Source organism: Crinia signifera, chromosome 6, assembly GCF_055691185.1.
Source record: "Crinia signifera chromosome 6, ASM5569118v1, whole genome shotgun sequence".
Taxonomy (NCBI): domain Eukaryota; kingdom Metazoa; phylum Chordata; class Amphibia; order Anura; family Myobatrachidae; genus Crinia; species Crinia signifera.
The window spans coordinates 11,902,966-11,928,417 of NC_139222.1; the positions used below are offsets into that span (position 1 = coordinate 11,902,966).

At 49.7% G+C, this 25,452-nt stretch overlaps 1 protein-coding gene and 1 long non-coding RNA gene across 2 annotated transcripts in view; both read left to right on the forward strand.

Moving 5' to 3' along the window:
• The window catches only part of LOC146009995 (uncharacterized), a 54,659-nt gene continuing 29,207 nt past the window's right edge, over positions 1–25,452 (forward strand). The window contains exons 1-2 of the long non-coding RNA XR_014444712.1: positions 1–82; positions 2,327–2,438. This is a non-coding gene — a long non-coding RNA (uncharacterized LOC146009995). The remainder of the gene's footprint in view (positions 83–2,326; positions 2,439–25,452) is intronic.
• On the forward strand, positions 9,870–11,648 carry LOC146007364 (uncharacterized). The gene has a single exon (XM_083145712.1). It carries the CDS (start codon positions 9,870–9,872, stop codon positions 11,469–11,471), a length of 1,602 nt encoding a protein of 533 aa, XP_083001838.1. The 3' UTR covers positions 11,472–11,648.

A 25,452-nucleotide genomic window follows, 5' to 3' on the forward strand; every position in this document is an offset into this window, starting at 1 on the left:
AGAGGGATTACGCTGCGAGACGCGCACAAGACGTTATACAGAGGACTGTAGAGACGCCATCATGGAAACGGTAATATACAAGGTCAGAGGTCACATGTGACATCACTCTTATCTCTATTACTGACACAGGGACCTGACCGGGGAGGTGAGGGGGTCTGGGAGCGTCACAGTGACATCACTATTATCTCTATTACTAACACAGGGACCTGACTGGGGAGGTGAGGGGGTCTGGGAGTGTCACAGTGACATCACTCTTATCTCTATTACTGACACAGGGACCTGACCGGGGAGGTGAGGGGGTCTGGGAGCGTCACAGTGACATCACTATTATCTCTATTACTGACACAGGGACCTGACTGGGGAGGTGAGGGGGTCTGGGAGCGTCACAGTGACATCACTCTTATCTCTATTACTGACACAGGGACCTGACTGGGGAGGTGAGGGGGTCTGGGAGCGTCACAGTGACATCACTGTTATCACTATTACTGACACAGGGACCTGACCGGGGAGGTGAGGGGGTCTGGGAGTGTCACAGTGACATCACTGTTATCTCTATTACTGACACAGGGACCTGACTGGGGAGTGAAAGTAGATACAAAATTCCCAAGGAATAAAGATACACCCAGAATGTATTCACAGCATTTCATCTTTTTCCACATTTTGCTATGTTATAGTCTTATTACAAAATAAAATAAATTCATTTGTTTTCTCTCATATTTCTACACACAATACCCCATAATGGCAACATGAAAAAAAGTTTATAAGAGATTTTAGCAAATTTATTACAAATAAATAAACAAAGCAATCCCATGTTCATACAGTAAGTATTCACAGCCTTGGCTCAGTACTATGTTGATGCACCTTTGGCAGCAATTACAGCCTCAGGTCTTTGTGCTTGGCACACCTGTCTTTGGGCAGTTTCACCCATTCCTCTTCGCAGCACCTCACAAGCTCCATCAGGTTGGGTGATCAGCATCGGTGCACAGCCATTCTCAGATCTCTCCAGAGATGTCCAATCGGATTCTAGTCTGGGCTCTGGCTGGGCCACTCAGGGACAGTCACAGAGTTGTCCTGAAGCCGCTCCTCTGATATCTGGGCTGTGTGCGCTTAGGGTCGTTGTCCTGCTGAAAGATGAACCGTCGCCCCAGTCTGAGGTCATGAGCTCTGGAGCAGGTTGTCATCCAGGATGTCTCTGTACATTGCTGCATTCATCTTCCCCTCTATACTGACACATCTCCCAGTTCCTGCCGCTGATCCCCACAGCATGATGCTGCCACCGCCATGCCTCACTGTAAGGATGGTATTGGCCTGGTGATGAGCGGTGCCTGGTTTCCTTCAAACATGTCGCCTGGCATTCACGCCAAAGAGATCACACCTCCTCTCAGTCCAGAGAATTTAGTTTCTCATGGTCTGAGAGTCCGTCAGGTGCATTTTGCTAAACTCCAGGCAGGTTGCCATGTTCTTTTTACTAATGAGTGGCTTCCGTCTGGCCGCTCCACCATACAGGCCTGATTGGTGGATTGCTGCAGAGATGGATGTCCTTCTGGAAGGTTCTCCACAGAGGAATGCTGTAGCTATGACCGAGTGACCATCAGGTTCTTGGTCATCTCCCTGACTAGGGCCCTTCTCCCCCGATCGCTCTAGGAAGAGTCCTGGTGGTTCTGAACTTCTTCCATTTACGGATGATGGAGGCCACTGTGCTCATTGGGACCTTCAATGCAGCAGATATTTTTCTGTACCCTTCCCACATTTGTGCCTCCTGTCTCGGAGGTCTACAGACAGTTCCTTTGCGTTCATGCTTGGTTTGTGCTCTGACATTGGCACTGTCACGTGTGGGGCCTTATATAGACAGGTGCGGGCCATCCCAAATCTTGTCCAATCAACTGAATTTACCACAGGAGGACCCCAATGAAGCTGTAGGAACATCTCAAGGATGATAAGAGGAAACGGCATATGCAAAGGCTGTGAATACTTCCGTACATGTGATCCCTGGGGCTGTAGCTGGGATAGGACCGAGGGTGGCAGCAGGTAGGACCTAGGCCTAAGTAATAACCAGACACAGGGAAATACCATCTCTTCCCCAATCTGCAAACCAATGTCCCCTGTACTAAAGCCTGTACATAGTAATTATGTGTAACACAGACCCGTGTTATGTGCACAGATCATACATGACATTGCACATGTATCACATAGATAGAGATGAGGTCCCATCACACACCAGTGACTTCCTGCTGTACAGCGGCTGTGTGCGTCTTACTGATAGACTTCTGTGTATTCTGCATTACTGACCATTACTCCTGTATCTCATTGTATTGTGGGGTAATAGGAGGAAGCTCTGACTAATATTAAAGAGGAGAACCTAGAAGGAGAAGAGGAGACGTATGTGAGGGGAGATCAGCCGTGTAAGGAGGAGGAGATCCCTACAGGGATCAGCACAGGTAAGTAATATAAGGGGAGTGGTATAGTACCAGCCAATCAGCTCCTAGCTGCCATGTTATGGGCTGTGTTTGATAAATGACAGGAGCTGATTGGTTGCTCTCCAAGGCTTAGTACATCTGCCCCTATGTATACAAAGAGCTGCATATGTGCAGTCACTGCATCAGTCTCTTATCCCGCCCCCTCCTCTGTCACTGACCTAATCTCTTATCCTGCCCCCTCCTCTGTCACTGACCTAATCTCTTATCCTGCCCCCTCCTCTGTCACTGACCTAATCTCTTATCCCGCCCCCTCCTCTGTCACTCCCCCCTAATCTCTTATCCCGCCCCCTCCTCTGTCACTCCCCCTAATCTCTTATCCAGCCCCCTCCTCTGTCACTGCCTCTAACGTTTTATCCCACCCTCTCCGCTCTCACTGCCCTAATCTCTTACCCCACCCCCTCCTCTCACTGCCCTAATCTCTTACCCCGCCCCCTCCTCTCACTGCCCTAATCTCTTATCCCGCCCCCTCCTCTGTCACTGCCCCTAATCTCTTATCCCGCCCCCTCCTCTGTCACTGCCCCTAACGTCTTATCCCGCCCACTCCTTTCTCACTGCCCTAATCTCTTACCCCGCCCCCTCCTCTGTCACTGCCCCTAATCTCTTACCCCGCCCCCTCCTCTGTCACTGCCCCTAATCTCTTACCCCGCCCCCTCCTCTGTCACTGCCCCTAATCTCTTACCCCGCCCCCTCCTCTGTCACTGCCCCTAATCTCTTACCCCGCCCCCTCCTCTGTCACTGCCCCTAATCTCTTACCCCGCCCCCTCCTCTGTCACTGCCCTAATCTCTTATCCCGCCCCCTCCTCTGCCACTGCCCTAATCTCTTATCCCCCCCTCTCCTCTGTCACTGCCCTAATCTCTTATCCCGCCCCCTCCTCTCACTGCCCCTAATCTCTTATCCCTATCCCCCCTCTCCTCTGTCAATGCCCTAATCTCTTATCCCGCGCCCTAATCTTATCCCGCCCGCTCCCCTGTCACTGCCCTAATCTTTTATCCCGCCCCCTCCTCTGTCACTGCCCTAATCTCTTATCCCGCCCCCTCCTCTGTCACTGCCCCTGATCTCTTATCCGGCCCCCTCCTCTGTCACTGCCCCTGATCTCTTATCCCGCCCCCTCCTCTGTCACTGCCCCTGATCTCTTATCCTGCCCCCTCCTCTCACTGCCCCTGATCTTTTACCCCGCCCCCTCCTCTGTCACTGCCCTAATCTCTTATCCCGCCCCCTTCTCTGTCACTGCCCTAATCTCTTATCCCGCCCCCTTATGTCACTGCCCTAATCTCTTATCCCGCCCCCTCCCCTGTCACTGCCCTAATCTCTTATCCCGCCCCCTCCCCTGTCACTGCCCTAATCTCTTATCCCGCCCCCTCCCCTGTCACTGCCCTCATCTCTTATCCCGCCCCCTCCCCTGTCACTGCCCTCATCTCTTATCCCGCCCCCTCCCCTGTCACTGCCCTCATCTCTTATCCCGCCCCCTCCCCTGTCACTGCCCTCATCTCTTATCCCGCCCCCTCCTGTCACTGCTCTAATCTCTTATCCCGCCCCCTCCTGTCACTGCTCTAATCTCTTATCCCGCCCCCTCCTGTCACTGCTCTAATCTCTTATCCCGCCCCCTCCTGTCACTGCTCTAATCTCTTATCCCGCCCCCTCCTGTCACTGCTCTAATCTCTTATCCCGCCCCCTCCTGTCACTGCTCTAATCTCTTATCCCGCCCCCTCCTGTCACTGCTCTAATCTCTTATCCCGCCCCCTCCTGTCACTGCTCTAATCTCTTATCCCGCCCCCTCCCCTGTCACTGCCCTAATCTCTTATCCCGCCCCCTCCCCTGTCACTGCCCTCATCTCTTATCCCAACCCCTCCCCTGTCACTGCCCTCATCTCTTATGCCGCCCCCTCCTCTGTCACTGCTCTAATCTCTTATCCCGCCCCCTCCTCTGTCACTGCTCTAATCTCTTATCCCGCCCCCTCCTGTCACTGCTCTAATCTCTTATCCCGCCCCCTCCCCTGTCACTGCCCTCATCTCTTATCCCGCCCCCTCCTGTCACTGCCCTAATCTCTTATCCCGCCCCCTCCTGTCACTGCTCTAATCTCTTATCCCGCCCCCTCCTGTCACTGCTCTAATCTCTTATCCCGCCCCCTCCTGCCACTGCTCTAATCTCTTATCCCGCCCCCTCCTGTCACTGCTCTAATCTCTTATCCCGCCCCCTCCTGTCACTGCTCTAATCTCTTATCCCGCCCCCTCCTGTCACTGCTCTAATCTCTTATCCCGCCCCCTCCTGTCACTGCTCTAATCTCTTATCCCGCCCCCTCCTGTCACTGCTCCTAATCTCTTATCCCGCCCCCTCCTGTCACTGCTCCTAATCTCTTATCCCGCCCCCTCCTGTCACTGCTCCTAATCTCTTATCCCGCCCCCTCCTGTCACTGCTCTAATCTCTTATCCCGCCCCCTCCTGTCACTGCTCCTAATCTCTTATCCCGCCCCCTCCTGTCACTGCTCCTAATCTCTTATCCCGCCCCCTCCTGTCACTGCTCCTAATCTCTTATCCCGCCCCCTCCTGTCACTGCTCCTAATCTCTTATCCCGCCCCCTCCTGTCACTGCTCTAATCTCTTATCCCGCCCCCTCCTGTCACTGCTCCTGATCTCTTATCCCGCCCCCTCCTGTCACTGCTCCTGATCTCTTATCCCGCCCCCTCCTGTCACTGCTCCTGATCTCTTATCCCGCCCCCTCCTGTCACTGCTCCTGATCTCTTATCCCGCCCCCTCCTGTCACTGCTCCTGATCTCTTATCCCGCCCCCTCCCGTCACTGCTCCTGATCTCTTATCCCGCCCCCTCCCGTCACTGCTCCTGATCTCTTATCCCGCCCCCTCCCGTCACTGCTCCTGATCTCTTATCCCGCCCCCTCCCGTCACTGCTCCTGATCTCTTATCCCGCCCCCTCCTCTGTCACTGCCCTAATCTCTTATCCCGTCCCCCTCCTCTGTCACTGTCCCTAATCTCTTACCCCGCCCCCTCCTCTGTCAGTAGGAATAAGGGAGATGTATCTGCCAGAGAGCTGTAGTGTACTGTATATTACTGTATATTCTGCATATTAGTCATAGCGCAGACACAACTATAATCCGCTGTCATTGTATTAGAGATAGTTGGCTGCGAGTAACTGCACAGGAATTGGTACATTACACACCAGTGTCACAGAGGAAGCACAACAGACCTCACCGAGGGGAATAAGATGCACCCGCTGCCTCGGAGCCCTTCTTGCACACTCACACACATCTAGAAGTGTCGCACACCCCAGGGATCAGTGCACACCAGCAATGTCATGTGTTACCTCTTGTGGTTTTACTTGTGCAGCTAAGATGTAAATGTAACGTGAGAAAGACGCTGTGCGCGGGTGAGGTGTAAGGGGGATGGCGCGCCCAGAGGGGCTATTTGTTGGCAATGAGAGACTTGTTGTTATCGGTTATGTGAGAGAGCAGCGCATTATATTCACAGATAATTCCATTTCTTCTTAGAAATCCCATTGCCGCCATAACCATTGGATGTTCTCAGTCTCCTCTAGTTACCCAGGCGGTATTAAGGGACCACTCGCCTGCCGGTGTGTCACCCCATGCCTGCCGGTGTGTCACCCCATGCCTGCCGGTGTGTCACCCCATGCCTGCCGGTGTGTCACCCCATGCCTGCCGGTGTGTCACCCCACCACCTCCCCCCATCTCCTAGTCTTTGAAGTGTCACCGTATTTATGTCCCTGGAAAAACACTACAAGGAGAGGGCGATCTGATGGCTGAATGTCGACATTGTCAACATGGACACAGCTGCGCTCTCTATGCGTTGGGCACACTATTTTATTGTCCCACCACGCCCTAGTGGATGGTAGGGCATGAAATACCACCTGTCGGCACATGTCGGCTCAAAAAAAACAGTGAAAAACCCCATGTCGACCGTTTGACTGTCAACCTAATGCTTGTGTCATCCCAATGACCTGTTGACCAACACCCATGTCGACCTAAACCCATGTTGACCTTGCTGTCTGTCGACCTTGTTGCTGTAGACCCAATGACCCTGTGGAAGATGAATCTAATGAGGAGTCTGGTGACGTTAGAGAAGACACCAGAGAGTTTATCTTGGATACGGTTGAGAGTATATTAAAAGAAAATCTATATAAATCCATGAATTATAAAGACCCAGCTGCCCCGGTGGAAGGTGGAGACACGTTATCTGAAGATAGATCTAAGAAGAGTCGGCATTTTCCTGTTCATCAGGTTATGAGGGACTTATCTGGACAAGAGGCAGGGAACGTTGTCTCTGGATGACCGAATGTGCAAGGTTAAAGATGAACTCTTTGTGGAGTGTTGCAGTTTGCCCAGAGCGGGTGCAGCAGAGATAACTTCTTGTACTACGATACCATTAGAGGATGGTGCCTCATTTAGAGATCCAATGGATAGAATGGAGAATTCTCTACAGCGGTGTCTTTAAAGGCAGAGATCTCTATTGCTTCAGTTTCCAGGCCCTTAAGATTCTGGAGAATGAATTTGCATGCAGATATGGAAGAGAACAAATTGTCCAGAAAGCGGTGGAATTCATTTGTGAGGCTTCACTGATGTCATTTCATTTGCAGCAAGATCTATGGCTGCCGGGGTTACAGCCAGAAGAGCATTATGGTGGAGATCCTGGTCGGCAGATGCTCATTCCAAAAATAGATTGGTCGCTTGAGGGGTCACTCCATAGACTCACAGGAGGTAAATCCCTCAGGCTGCCTCTAGAGAGGAGAAGTAGGTTCCCTTTGGTGGTAGCTCATCTGAGGCACCAGGAGCCAAGCCTCTGATGTCAGCAACCTCAAAAATTATCGCTTTGGATCTTCCGGTGGGTGGGGCATCCTGAATAGCCGCTTCTTAACAGAACTCCGGACAATGGTCTTAAAATCTATTGCCATCTACCTGACATAATCCACCCTACACAGCAGCCTACAGAACACTACCTGGTATATTACCAGACTCGCAGCAAATGACCCCCCCCCCCCCAATAAATCTGCATGGTGAATAAATGGCCAAGCGGGTGTTCTTCCCAGGCTCCGGAACAGGATACATTAATGGTAAAGAAAAACCCAGGCTCCACATTGGTAGATAAAAAGCTCCATGTATTGAACTCGTTGTTGTTGTTGTACTTCATTGTAAAGTGTAAATGACTGTCGCCTATTAACAGTAATCTCTGCATTGCACTTAAAGACTTTTGATGGAAATCTGTAAATCTGTAATGCTTGACAGGTTATGTTGATCTTCATTGTAAAGCCGTATTTTGATGCCTCAATACAATAAAAAATTGAATTAAAAAAATAATAATAAATCTCGCTTGGGCAGAAAGAAATGTAATTTCATTACCTGCAGTTTACGTTCCAGGGACAGAAAAATATGTTGGCGTTTTTTAGTTTTTTTTAAGCACAATCCAGATTCTCCCTGGTGAGAGGGAGATGAACGGCGAGGTATTGAAGGAGGTAGTAAGAGAGTAAAAGGCAAACAATTCTTCTCCAGATACTATCTGCCCCAGACATCTGCAGTAGATAGTTTTTCAGGCCAGTAGAACGGTCTTCTGGGTTATGTGCTTCCACCCTTCCCATTAATCTATCGAGTTCTCAGGAAGGTGATAGAAGATCAGGTGGATGTAATTGAAGTCCTACCGTTTTGGCCGAGAAGATCATGGTTCTGAAATTATCGGTCCAGGAACCCTTGACTCTCCCATCAGTCCCAAACCTACTACATCAAGGGCCGGCTGTTCATCCAAATCCAGCAGCATGATCTCTGACGATGGAAATTGAGAGGAGCTCGTTAAGGCAAAGAGGTTTGTCAGATCAAGTCATTTCTGTCCTATTACAAGTAAGAAGAGAAGTTTCGTCCTTTGCATACTATAGAATCTGCCAAGCGATTATTAAGTGGAAAGGTTTTGCTGATATGATTGTGAAATCCGCTACAGCTCCAGTTTTGCAGATCTTGTGGAAGGGTATATTTGCCGGTCTAGCTACCTCTGCTCTCAAGGGACAAATATCTGCATTGAGCATCCTTCTGAACAGAAAGTTGGCAGAAGATCTGATTGGAAGATTTTATAGCGCCAATAAATGGTTACGGCCTTCCGTTAGGTTGCTAGTGGCCCCTTGGGACTTGAACTTAGTACTGAATGCCTTGATGAGAGAATTATCTGAAATTTCCCTGAAATATCTAACCTGGGAAATGGTTTTTCTGGTGGCTCTAACCTCCGCATGGAGAGTAAGCGAGATACAAGCTCTTTGGATGGAAGAACCAGATCTGAAGATACTTCCTGATAGAATTGTATTAAGGACCAATCCTGACTGTCTGCCCAAGGTGGTTCCATTGTTTCATCTCAACCAGGAGATTTCGTTACCTGCCTTCTTCCCTAATCCTAAAGATGAGAGAGAAGAATTATGGCATAAACTGGATTTAGTGAGAGGAATTACTATTGCCTTGGTTAGACTGAAAGAAATCAGAAAATCCAAAAACCTGTTAGTGGTGCCAGAAGGAGTAAGGAAGGGTTTCGCCCCTACCAAGCAGACAATATCCAGATGGATGAGAGAATTGATCACATGCATCTACAAGATGGAAGGTAAAGAGATTCCGCGTATCCGTAAGGCACACTGTACTAGGGCATTCCTGGGCCAGGAAGGCTACAGCTTCTATCAAGGACATTTGTGACGCGACCACTTGGTCTTCTAGTCAGACCTCCCCAAACATCATGCTTTCAATGTGTCACTATCCCAATTTGGGGATCAAGTCCTGTAGAGTGTCCTTAATGATTACTATTATCACAATTGTTGTCTCCCTCTATTCTCCTCTGGTATGTCCCAAGGTGTTGGCTGCCATGGGGATTATACAAGAAAACAGTGAGTTATACTCAGCGATAATTCCATTCATTACAGATCCCATGGCAGCCACCAGAATCCCTCCCCTCGTAGTGCTTTTCCTGGGACCTCAATAGGCAAGGAGGAAGGGGAGGAGCAGGGTGTTATACCAGAAGGGGGAGGTCCCTAGAAATATCCCCCTGTCTAACCACGTGGAGAGGGATGAAGCCCCAAGGTCTTGGCTGCCATGGGATCTCTAAGAAGAAATGGAATTATCGCTGAGTATAAATCGCTGGTATCTCATTACTATTATATAGATATATGCTTTGTGCAATACTCCTAGGTGTATATACAGTGACGTATGTAATCCCACAACTGTGCATACAGCACTACATATGTTATAACATTCTAAACATGTAAAGATGGCGCCACAGAACAGGGATTAACCCCTTCAGTGCAGGGGCGTCCCAATTTTCAATGTGGGACGGGGTCTCCGGAAATGCTCCCTGATGTAAAAAATAAGATATCAATTTCCATGTATATATTTCAGGAATAACTCTGATGGTTAAACCTTTTTTTTTTTTTTTTTTACATTTGAAAATAGAAGATGACATCACAGGAAGTTCTCCAGGAGAAAACCGCATTCCTCTAACTATACATTCAGTCCATCACAGTGCAGATACATCGCCTGCTCCCTCCGATAGTGAGGAATGTTCCACTGATGCCACCGATAATGAGGAATGTTCCACTGATGACACCGATAATGAGGAATGTTCCACTGATGGCACCGATGTTGGTATACCTGGTACATCTCACAAAATATTTTCCTGTTGTGAATGTGATAAGCATTTTCTGTGTAAGTCAAAGTTAGTTGAACATCAGAGAACTCACACAGGGGAGAAGCCGTTTCCATGCTCTGAGTGTGGGAAATGTTTTGCGTATAAAGAAGTTCTTGTTAAACATAAAAGAACTCACACAGGGGAGAAGCCATTTACATGCTCTGAGTGTGGGAAATGTTTTACACAGAAATCAAATTGTATTAGACATCAGAGAAACCACACAGGGGAGAAGCCATTTACATGCTCGGAGTGTGGGAAATGTTTTGCATATAAAGATGATCTTGTTAAACATAAGAGAACTCACACAGGGGAGAAGCCATTTACATGCTCTGAGTGTGGGAAATGTTTTGCATATAAAGATTATCTTGTTAAACATAAGAGAACTCACACAGGGGAGAAGCCATTTAAATGCTCTGAGTGTGGGAAATGTTTTACACAGAAATCAAATTGTATTTTACATCAGAGAACCCACACAGGGGTGAAGCCGATTACATGTTCTGAATGTGGGATATGTTTTACATATAACTCAGAACTTGTTAAACATCAGAGAAGCCACACAGGTGAGAAGCCATTTTCATGCTCTGAATGTGGAAAAAGTTTTACAACAAAATTTTATCTGGTCCTACATCAAAGAATTCACACAGGGAAAAATCTGTTTCCATGCTCACAGTGTGGGAAAGGTTTTACACAAAAATCATGTCTTGTACTTCATCAGAGAACTCACACAGGGGAGAAGCCATTTCCATGTTCTGAGTGTGAGAAATGTTTTCCTTCGAAAGCAGAACTTGTAAAACATCAGAGAACTCACACAGGGGAGAAGCCATTTCCATGTTCTGAGTGTGGGAAATGTTTTGCACAAAAAAACTGTCTTGGGAGGCATCAGAGAATTCACACAGGGGAGAAGCCATATGCATGTTCTGAGTGTGGGAAATGTTTTTCAAATAGAATAGGCCGTAAAAGACATCAACTAAGCCACACAGGAGAGAAGCCATTTCCTTGTTCTGAGTGTGGGAAATGTTATATATTTAAATCAGAACTTAATAGTCATCAGTTAATCCACACAGGGAAGAAGCCGTTTCCATGTTCAGAGTGTGAAAAATGTTTTGCCCGGAAAGGAGATCTTGTTAAACATCAGAGCACTCACACAGGGGAGAAGCCGTATGCATGTTCTGAGTGTGGGAAATGTTTTTCAGTGAAAGGAGATCTCTTTAGACATCAGAGATCTCACACAGGGGAGAAGCCGTATGCATGTTCTGAGTGTGGGAAATGTTTTACAGGTAAATCACATCTTGTTAGACACCAGAAAATACACACAAGGGTGTAATGTAATACCCGGGAGATGAGGGACATGGTAAGGCTGCCTCCAATATTCCGAATATAAGGAGAAATGTTGGTATAAATATTATATATCATATATTGTCATCACTGAGTTATGTCGGTTACACAATATATTGTATTTGTATGATTCTATGAAAATATGAGGATATTTTATGGTCTAATATTTACTGTATGTGCCCTCTTTTTTTGTGTGTGTATGCATGTATGTGTGTGTGTGTGTGTTGGTGTGTATATGTATATGTGTGTATATGTATATGTGTGTGTATATATATATGTGTGTGTGTGTGTGTGTGTGTATATATATATATATATATATATATATATATATATTATAAGGGCACGTCGTGCCCTTATATTAAGGCTGAATCCATCAAACAGATTTTTCCCATAGGGAACTTTTCGGTTGGGGGCATGGTATTTGAGTGACTACACCTCAAAAGTGACTAGACGTACTGAGCTGAAATTTGGCATGTACGCGTAGAATCGTCAACCGGTGCTGCGTGCCAAATTTCAGGGCGAAATATAAAAAAATGAGCAATTGGGAGCGATCTAAGCTTCCAACTGTCAGTTTTTTTCTGCCACTTCAGAAATGACAACTTGTCACCCATGTTAGTCTATGAGGGGATTTTTGGGAAGGCATAACTCAGGGTAGAGGAACAATTGAGACTTGGGGTTTGTTTTATTAGGTAGATATTGTCCCAGTGTAGTGCCTTTTGGGGTTTAGGTTTTTCAGATCGGTACAGTTATTTTTTAATTTAGTGAAACTTCCCCCATTATAAAGATAGGATTTTTCGCAGTCCCGCCACTAGGGGGAGTCCTTAGATTGGCTTCACTTTGGAGCACAAATATGGCCGACAAACACAGCCAGCAGTATGTTCCTGAGAGCAGAGGAGGCTGATCCAGGTGCATGCCGGGAGTTTTAGGCTCTCTGCAGCCATAAAGTGTGAGGCGAGCTGTATCCATACACAGGGAGGGATAATAGATGTGCCGGCTGCTGCGGACTACCATTCCCAGCATGCCCTGAGGCTGCCCCTCCTGCTGCAGCCTACCTGCTCCTGCGCAGCTACAGACTTGGAATGTGAGGGGAGGAGGCGGCGAGAGGGAGAGACGGCCAAAGCGAGAGACGGCCAAAGGTAGAAATACAAATTAAGCAAACAAAGACCAACCCATGTGTTGATGTTGGCAGTGGTAGAGGGTGCTGGTACCCCCCAGGACTTGCTATTTGTGTGAGATGAGTCATTTGGCTGTGATTTATGACTGGTAATAATGTGTACTACTTAGTAGTAACATACAGTCCCGTGCTTTCTGCAGGGCTCCCCGCTGTGCGCACACTCATCCTTGCCATGCATGCAGCGTGCTGCCCCTATATTATGGGTCTGCAAGTAGATATATATCACTCACTGGTGATGCTATACGTGCCCTTTAATGCTTACAGACACAATATTTTGACATTGCTGGCCCGTCATTGGCTGTCCTTATTACACCTCACATACCATTGTAAAGCGCAACGGAATCTGCTGCGCTATATAAGACACTAACGGAATCTGCTGCGCTATATAAGGCACTGTAACGGAATCTGCTGCGCTATATAAGACACTGTAACGGACTCTGCTGCGATATATAAGACGCTGTAACGGAATCTGCTGCGCTATATAAGACGCTGTAACAGAATCTGCTGCGCTATATAAGACGCTGTAACGGAATCTGCTGCGGTATATAAGACGCTGTAACGGAATCTGCTGCGCTATATAAGACGCTGTAACGGAATCTGCTGCGCTATATAAGACACTGTAATAGAATCTGCTGCGCTATATAAGACGCTGTAACGGAATCTGCTGCGCTATATAAGACGCCGTAACGGAATCTGCTGCACTATATAAGACACTGTAATGGAATCTGCTGCGCTATATAAGACACTGTAACGGAATCTGCTGCGCTATATAAGACACTGTAACGGAATCTGCTGCGCTATATAAGACGCTGTAACGGAATCTGCTGCGCGATATAAGACGCTGTAACGGAATCTGCTGCGCTATATAAGACACTGTAACGGAATCTGCTGCGCTATATAAGACACTGTAACGGAATCTGCTGCGCTATATAAGACACTGTAACGGAATCTGCTGCGCTATATAAGACACTGTAACGGAATCTGCTGCGCTATATAAGACGCTGTAACGGAATCTGCTGCGCTATATAAGACACTGTAACGGAATCTGCTGCGCTATATAAGACACTGTAACGGAATCTGCTGCGCTATATAAGACACTGTAACGGAATCTGCTGCGCTATATAAGACACTGTAACGGAATCTGCTGCGCTATATAAGACGCTGTAACGGAATCTGCTGCGCTATATAAGACACTGTAACAGAATCTGCTGCTCCCCCCCCCCCCCCCCCCCTGGAACCAGAGGTCCGGACAGGATGAATGAAGAGTTGCAGAGAGGTGAATCATCCAGAGTGTCCCCCAAAAGCAGATGTGTGGGGGCCCTGGGGCGACCGCCCCTATCGACCCGTGGCTAATCCGCCACTGACTCTAACCATTCATCTACCCCCCTTCCCACAGCCTATTACCCTAACCATACACACACCCTACAGCCTACAACCCTAACTATACACACCCGCAGCATACAACCCTAACCATACACACACCCCACAGCCTATAACCCTAACTATACACACACACCCCGCAGCCTACAACCCTAACCATACACACACCCCACAGCCTACTACCCTAACCATACACACCCGCAGCCTACAACCCTAACCATACACACACCCCACAGCCTACAACCCTAACCATACACACACACCACGCAGCATACAACCCTAACCATACACACACCCCACAGCCTACAACCCTAACCATACACACCCGCAGCATACAACCCTAACCATACACACACCCCACAGCCTATAACCCTAACCATACACACACACCCCGCAGCCTACAACCCTAACCATACACACACCCCACAGCCTACAACCCTAACCATACACACACCCCACAGCCTATAACCCTAACTATACACACACACCCCGCAGCCTATAACCCTAACCATACACACACACACACACCCCCCAGCCTACAACCCTAACCATACACACCCCGCAGCCTACAACCCTAACCATACACACCCCGCAGCCTACAACCCTAACCATACACACCCCGCAGCCTATAACCCTAACCATACACACACACCCCGCAGCCTATAACCCTAACCACACACACACCCCGCAGCCTATAACCCTAACAATACACACACCCCGCAGCCTATAACCCTAACCATACACACACCCCGCAGCCTATAACACCAACCACACACACACCCCGCAGCCTATAACACCAACCACACACACACACCCCGCAGCCTATAACCCTAACCATACACACAACCTGCAGCCTATAAGACTAACCACACACACACAACCTGCAGCCTATAACACCAACAACACACACCCAGCCTATAACCCTAACCATACACACCCCGCAGCCTATAACCCTAACCATACACACACACACCGCAGCCTATAACCCTAACCACACACACACACCCCGCAGCCTATAACCCTAACCATACACACACACCCCGCAGCCTGTAACCCTAACCATACACACACCCCGCAGCCTATAACCTTAACCATACACACAACCCGCAGCCTATAACACCAACCATACACACACCCCGCAGCATATAACCCTAACCATACACACCCCGCAGCCTATAACACTAACCATACACACACCCCGCAGCCTATAACCCTAACCATACACACACACCCCGCAGCCTATAACCCTTATCATACACACCTGACCGCAGCCTATAACCCTAACCATACACACCTGACCGCAGCCTATAACCCTAACCATACACACACCGCAGCCTATAACCCTAACCATACACACCTGACCGCAGCCTATAATCCTAACCATAAACACACCCCGCAGCCTATAACCCTAACCATACACACCCCGCAGCCTATAGCCCTAACCATACACACACCGCAGCCTATAACCCTGACCATACACACCTGACCGCAGCCTATAATCCTAACCATAAACACACCCCGCAGCCTATAACCCTAACCATACACACACCGCAGCCTATAACCCTAAACATACACACCCCCGCAGCCTATAACCCTAACCATACACACACCCGCAGCCTATAACCCTAACCACACACACACCCCGCAGCCTGTAACCCTAACCATACACACACCCCGCAGCCTGTAACCCTAACCACACACACACCCCGCAGCCTGTAACCCTAACCACACACACACCCCGCAGCCTATAACCCTAACCATACACACACCCCGCAGCCTATAACCCTAACCATACACACACCCCGCAGCCTATAACCCTAACCATACACACACACACCCCGCAGCCTATAACCCTAACCATACACACACCCCGCAGCCTATAACCCTAACCATACACACACCCCGCAGCCTATAACCCTAACCATACACACACCCCGCAGCCTATAACCCTAACCATACACACACCCCGCAGCCTATAACCCTAACCATACACACCCCGCAGCCTATAACCCTAACCATACACACACACCCCGCAGCCTATAACCCTAACCATACACACACCCCTCAGCCTATAACCCTAACCATACACACCCCGCAGCCTATAACCCTAACCATACACACACCCCTCAGCCTATAACCCTAACCATACACACACACCGCAGCCTATAACCCTAACCATACACACACCCCTCAGCCTATAACCCTAACCACACACACACCGCAGCCTATAACCCTAACCATACACACCCCGCAGCCTATAACCATACACACACACCCCGCAGCCTATAACCCTAACCATACACACCCCGCAGCCTATAACCCTAACCATACACACCCCGCAGCCTATAACCCTAACCATACACACCCCGCAGCCTATAACCCTAACCACACACACTGCAGCCTATAACCCTAACCACACACACACCCCCGCAGCCTATAACCCTAACCACACACCCCGCAGTCTATAACCCTAACCAAACACACACTCAGCAGCCTATAATCCTAACCATACACACACCCCGCAGCCTATAACCCTAACCATACACACACCCCGCAGCCTATAACCCTAACCATACACACACACCCCGCAGCCTATAACCCTAACCATACACACACCCCGCAGCCTATAACCCTAACCATACACGCACACCCCGCAGCCTATAACCCTAACCATACACATACACCCCGCAGCCTATAACCCTAACCATACACACCCTGCAGCCTATAGCCCTAACCATACACACCCTGCAGCCTATAACCCTAACCATACACACACACACCCCGCAGCCTATTACCCTAACAATACACACCCCGCAGCTTATAACCCTAACCATACACCCCCCGCAGCCTATAACCCTAACCATACACACCCCGCAGCCTATAACCCTAACCATACACACACACCTCACAGCCTATAACCCTAACCATACACACACACCCCGCAGCCTATAACCCTAACCATACACACACCCCTCAGCCTATAACCCTAACCATACACACCCCGCAGCCTATAACCCTAACCATACACACACCGCAGCCTATAACCCTAACCATACACACACCCCTCAGCCTATAACCCTAACCATACACACACCCCGCAGCCTATAACGCCAACCATACACACCCCGCAGCCTATAACGCCAACCATACACACCCCGCAGCCTATAACCATAACCACACACACACCGCAGCCTATAACCCTAACCATACACACCCCGCAGCCTATAACTATACACACACACCCCGCAGCCTATAACCCTAACCATACACACCCCGCAGCCTATAACCCTAACCATACACACCCCGCAGCCTATAACCCTAACCACACACACTGCAACCTATAACCCTAACCACACACACCCCCGCAGCCTATAACCCTAACCACACCCCCCGCAGTCTATAACCCTAACCAAACACACACTCAGCAGCCTATAATCCTAACCATAAACACACCCCGCAGCCTATAACCATAACCATACACACACCCCGCAGCCTATAACCCTAACCATACACGCACACCCCGCAGCCTATAACCCTAACCATACACACACACCCCGCAGCCTATAACCCTAACCATACACACACCCCGCAGCCTATAACCCTAACCATACACACCCCGCAGTCTATAACCCTAACCATACACACCCCGCAGCCTATAACCCTAACCATACACACACCCCGCAGCCTGTAACCATACACACCCTGCAGCCTATAACCCTAACCATACACACACCCCGCAGCCTATAACCATACACACACACCGCAGCCTATAACCCTAACCATACACACACCCCGCAGCCTATAACCCTAACCATACACACCCTGCAGCCTATAGCCCTAACCATACACACCCTGCAGCCTATAACCCTAACCATACACACACACACCCCGCAGCCTATAACCCTAACCATACACACACACACCCCGCAGCCTATTACCCTAACAATACACACCCCGCAGCTTATAACCCTAACCATACACACTCCGCAGCCTATAACCCTAACCATACACACCCCGCAGCCTATAACCCTAACCATACACACCCTGCAGCCTATAACCCTAACCATACACACCTCACAGCCTATAACCCTAACCATACATACACCCCCCGCAGCTTATAACCCTAACCATACACCCCCCGCAGTCTATAACCCTAACCATACACACCCCGCAGCCTATAACCCTAACCACACACACTGCAGCCTATAACCCTAACCACACACACACCCCCGCAGCCTATAACCCTAACCACACACCCCGCAGTCTATAACCCTAACCAAACACACACTCAGCAGCCTATAATCCTAACCATAAACACACCCCGCAGCCTATAACCCTAACCATACACACACCACGCAGCCTATAACCCTAACCATACACACACCGCAGCCTATAACCCTAACCATACACACACACCCCGCAGCCTATAACCCTAACCATACACACACCCCGCAGCCTATAACCCTAACCATACACACCCCGCAGTCTATAACCCTAACCATACACACCCCGCAGCCTATAACCCTAACCATACACACACCCCGCAGCCTGTAACCATACACACCCTGCAGCCTATAACCCTAACCATACACACACCCCGCAGCCTATAACCATACACACACACCGCAGCCTATAACCCTAACCATACACACACCCCGCAGCCTATAACCCTAACCATACACACCCTGCAGCCTATAGCCCTAACCATACACACCCTGCAGCCTATAACCCTAACCATACACACACACACCCCGCAGCCTATAACCTATCCATACAACCACACACCGCAGCCTATAACCCTAACCATACACACACACACCCCGCAGCCTATTACCCTAACAATACACACCCCGCAGCCTATAACCCTAACCATACACACCCCGCAGCCTATAACCCTAACCATACACACCCCGCAGCCTATAACCCTAACCATACACACCCCGCAGCCTATAACCCTAACCATACACACCCCGCAGCCTATAACCCTAACCATACACACCTCGCAGCCTATAACCCTAACCATACACACACACCCCGCAGCTTATAACCCTAACCATACACCCCCGCAGTCTATAACCCTAACCATACACACCCCGCAGCCTATAACCCTAACCACACACACTGCAGCCTATAACCCTAACCACACACACACCCCCGCAGCCTATAACCCTAACCACACACCCCGCAGTCTATAACCCTAACCAAACACACACTCAGCAGCCTATAATCCTAACCATAAACACACCCCGCAGCCTATTACCCTAACCATACACACACCCCGCAGCCTATAACCCTAACCATACACACACACCCCGCAGCCTATAACCCTAACCATACACACACACCCCGCAGCCTATAACCCTAACCATACACACACCCCGCAGCCTATAACCCTAACCATACACACCCCGCAGTCTATAACCCTAACCATACACACCCCGCAGCCTATAACCCTAACCATACACACACCCCGCAGCCTGTAACCATACACACCCTGCAGCCTATAACCCTAACCATACACACACCCCGCAGCCTATAACCATACACACACACCGCAGCCTATAACCCTAACCATACACACACCCCGCAGCCTATAACCCTAACCATACACACCGCAGCCTATAACCCTAACCATACACACCCTGCAGCCTATAACCCTAACCATACACACACACACCCCGCAGCCTATAACCTAACCATACACACACACCCCGCAGCCTATAACCTAACCATACACACACACACCGCAGCCTATAACCCTAACCATACACACACACACCCCGCAGCCTATTACCCTAACAATACAAACCCCGCAGCTTATAACCCTAACCATACACACCCCGCAGCCTATAACCCTAACCATACACACCCCGCAGCCTATAACCCTAACCATACACACCCCGCAGCCTATAACCCTAACCATACACACCTCACAGCCTATAACCCTAACCATACACACACACCCCGCAGCTTATAACCCTAACCATACACCCCCGCAGTCTATAACCCTAACCATACACACCCCGCAGCCTATAACCCTAACCACACACACTGCAGCCTATAACCCTAACCACACACACACCCCCGCAGCCTATAACCCTAACCACACACCCCGCAGTCTATAACCCTAACCAAACACACTCAGCAGCCTATAATCCTAACCATAAACACACCCCGCAGCCTATAACCCTAACCATACACACCCCGCAGCCTATAACCCTAACCATACACACACACCCCGCAGCCTATAACCCTAACCATACACACCCCGCAGCCTATAACCCTAACCATACACACACCCCGCAGCCTATAACCCTAACCATACACACACACCCCGCAGCCTATAACCCTAACCATACACACACCCCGCAGCCTATAACCCTAACCATACACACCCCGCAGTCTATAACCCTAACCATACACACCCCGCAGCCTATAACCCTAACCATACACACACCCCGCAGCCTGTAACCATACACACCCTGCAGCCTATAACCCTAACCATACACACACCCCGCAGCCTATAACCATACACACACACCGCAGCCTATAACCCTAACCATACACACACCCCGCAGCCTATAACCCTAACCATACACACCCTGCAGCCTATAGCCCTAACCATACACACCCTGCAGCCTATAACCCTAACCATACACACACACACACCCGCAGCCTATAACCTAACCATACACACACACACCGCAGCCTATAACCCTAACCATACACACACACACCCCGCAGCCTATAACCCTAACAATACACACACCCCGCAGCCTATAACCCTAACAATACACACCCCGCAGCTTATAACCCTAACTATACACACCCCGCAGCCTATAACCCTAACCATACACACCCTGCAGCCTATAACCCTAACCATACACACCCCGCAGCCTATAACCCTAACCATACACACACCCCGCAGCCTATAACCCTAACCATACACACACACCCCGCAGCCTATAACCCTAACCATACACACACACCCCACAGCCTATAACCCTAACCATACACACACCCCGCAGCCTATAACCCTAACCATACACACCCCGCAGCCTATAACCCTAACCATACACACCCCGCAGTCTATAACCCTAACCATACACACCCCGCAGCCTATAACCCTAACCATACACACACCCCGCAGCCTGTAACCATACACACCCTGCAGCCTATAACCCTAACCATACACACACCCCGCAGCCTATAACCATACACACACACCGCAGCCTATAACCCTAACCATACACACACCCCGCAGCCTATAGCCCTAACCATACACACCCTGCAGCCTATAGCCCTAACCATACACACCCTGCAGCCTATAACCCTAACCATACACACACACACCCGCAAGCCTATAACCTAACCATACACACACACACCCCGCAGCCTATAACCCTAACAATACACACACCCCGCAGCCTATAACCCTAACAATACACACCCCGCAGCTTATAACCCTCACCATACACACCCCGCAGCCTATAACCCTAACCATACACACCCCGCAGCCTATAACCCTAACCATACACACCCCGCAGCCTATAACCCTAACCATACACACACCCCGCAGCCTATAACCCTAACCATACACACACACCCCGCAGCCTATAACCCTAACCATACACACACACCCCGCAGCCTATAACCCTAACCATACACACACCCCGCAGCCTATAACCCTAACCATACACACCCCGCAGTCTATAACCCTAACCATACACACCCCGCAGCCTATAACCCTAACCATACACACACCCCGCAGCCTGTAACCATACACACCCTGCAGCCTATAACCCTAACCATACACACACCCCGCAGCCTATAACCATACACACACACCGCAGCCTATAACCCTAACCATACACACACCCCGCAGCCTATAGCCCTAACCATACACACCCTGCAGCCTATAGCCCTAACCATACACACCCTGCAGCCTATAACCCTAACCATACACACACACCCGCAGCCTATAACCTAACCATACACACACACACCGCAGCCTATAACCCTAACCATACACACACACACCCCGCAGCCTATAACCCTAACAATACACACACCCCGCAGCCTATAACCCTAACAATACACACCCCGCAGCTTATAACCCTAACCATACACACCCCGCAGCCTATAACCCTAACCATACACACCCCGCAGCCTATAACCCTAACCATACACACACCCCGCAGCCTATAACCCTAACCATACACACACCCCGCAGCCTATAACCCTAACCATACACACACCCCGCAGCCTATAACCCTAACCATACACACACACCCCGCAGCCTATAACCCTAACCATACACACACACCCCGCAGCTTATAACCCTAACCATACACCCCCCGCAGTCTATAACCCTAACCATACACACCCCGCAGCCTATAACCCAAACCATACACACCGCAGCCAATAACCCTAACCATACACACACCCTGCAGCCTATAACCCTAACCATACACACACCCTGCAGCCTATAACCCTAACCATACACACCCCGCAGCCTATAACCCTAACCACACACACTGCAGCCTATAACCCTAACCACACACACACCCCCGCAGCCTATAACCTAACCATACACACACACACCGCAGCCTATAACCCTAACCATACACACACACACCCCGCAGCCTATTACCCTAACAATACACACCCCGCAGCTTATAACCCTAACCATACACACTCCGCAGCCTATAACCCTAACCATACACACCCCGCAGCCTATAACCCTAACCATACACACCCTGCAGCCTATAACCCTAACCATACACACCTCACAGCCTATAACCCTAACCATACACACACACCCCGCAGCTTATAACCCTAACCATACACCCCCCGCAGTCTATAACCCTAACCATACACACCCCGCAGCCTATAACCCTAACCACACACACTGCAGCCTATAACCCTAACCACACACACACCCCCGCAGCCTATAACCCTAACCAAACACACACTCAGCAGCCTATAATCCTAACCATAAACACACCCCGCAGCCTATAACCCTAACCATACACACACCACGCAGCCTATAACCCTAACCATACACACACACCGCAGCCTATAACCCTAACCATACACACACACCCCGCAGCCTATAACCCTAACCATACACACACCCCGCAGCCTATAACCCTAACCATACACACCCCGCAGTCTATAACCCTAACCATACACACCCCGCAGCCTATAACCCTAACCATACACACACCCCGCAGCCTGTAACCATACACACCCTGCAGCCTATAACCCTAACCATACACACACCCCGCAGCCTATAACCATACACACACACCGCAGCCTATAACCCTAACCATACACACACCCCGCAGCCTATAACCCTAACCATACACACCCTGCAGCCTATAGCCCTAACCATACACACCCTGCAGCCTATAACCCTAACCATACACACACACACCCCGCAGCCTATAACCTAACCATACAACCACACACCGCAGCCTATAACCCTAACCATACACACACACACCCCGCAGCCTATTACCCTAACAATACACACCCCGCAGCCTATAACCCTAACCATACACACCCCGCAGCCTATAACCCTAACCATACACACCCCGCAGCCTATAACCCTAACCATACACACCCCGCAGCCTATAACCCTAACCATACACACCCCGCAGCCTATAACCCTAACCATACACACCTTGCAGCCTATAACCCTAACCATACACACACACCCCGCAGCTTATAACCCTAACCATACACCCCCGCAGTCTATAACCCTAACCATACACACCCCGCAGCCTATAACCCTAACCACACACACTGCAGCCTATAACCCTAACCACACACACACCCCCGCAGCCTATAACCCTAACCACACACCCCGCAGTCTATAACCCTAACCAAACACACACTCAGCAGCCTATAATCCTAACCATAAACACACCCCGCAGCCTATAACCCTAACCATACACACACCACGCAGCCTATAACCCTAACCATACACACACACCGCAGCCTATAACCCTAACCATACACACACACCCCGCAGCCTATAACCCTAACCATACACACACCCCGCAGCCTATAACCCTAACCATACACACCCCGCAGTCTATAACCCTAACCATACACACCCCGCAGCCTATAACCCTAACCATACACACACCCCGCAGCCTGTAACCATACACACCCTGCAGCCTATAACCCTAACCATACACACACCCCGCAGCCTATAACCATACACACACACCGCAGCCTATAACCCTAACCATACACACCCTGCAGCCTATAGCCCTAACCATACACACACACACCCCGCAGCCTATAACCTAACCATACAACCACACACCGCAGCCTATAACCCTAACCATACACACACACACCCCGCAGCCTATTACCCTAACAATACACACCCCGCAGCCTATAACCCTAACCATACACACCCCGCAGCCTATAACCCTAACCATACACACCCCGCAGCCTATAACCCTAACCATACACACCCCGCAGCCTATAACCCTAACCATACACACCCCGCAGCCTATAACCCTAACCATACACACCTCGCAGCCTATAACCCTAACCATACACACACACCCCGCAGCTTATAACCCTAACCATACACCCCCGCAGTCTATAACCCTAACCATACACACCCCGCAGCCTATAACCCTAACCACACACACTGCAGCCTATAACCCTAACCACACACACACACCCCCGCAGCCTATAACCCTAACCACACACCCCGCAGTCTATAACCCTAACCAAACACACACTCAGCAGCCTATAATCCTAACCATAAACACACCCCGCAGCCTATTACCCTAACCATACACACACCCCGCAGCCTATAACCCTAACCATACACACACACCCCGCAGCCTATAACCCTAACCATACACACACACCCCGCAGCCTATAACCCTAACCATACACACACCCCGCAGCCTATAACCCTAACCATACACACACACCCCGCAGCCTATAACCCTAACCATACACACACCCCGCAGCCTATAACCCTAACCATACACACCCCGCAGTCTATAACCCTAACCATACACACCCCGCAGCCTATAACCCTAACCATACACACACCCCGCAGCCTGTAACCATACACACCCTGCAGCCTATAACCCTAACCATACACACACCCCGCAGCCTATAACCATACACACACACCGCAGCCTATAACCCTAACCATACACACACCCCGCAGCCTATAACCCTAACCATACACACCGCAGCCTATAACCCTAACCATACACACCCTGCAGCCTATAACCCTAACCATACACACACACACCCCGCAGCCTATAACCTAACCATACACACACACCCCGCAGCCTATAACCTAACCATACACACACACACCGCAGCCTATAACCCTAACCATACACACACACACCCCGCAGCCTATTAC

Bases quoted from the DNA above. Each gene is read 5' to 3' on its own strand.
- LOC146007364 (XM_083145712.1), top strand. From the start codon at position 9,870: ATGGTTAAACCTTTTTTTTTTTTTTTTTTACATTTGAAAATAGAAGAT.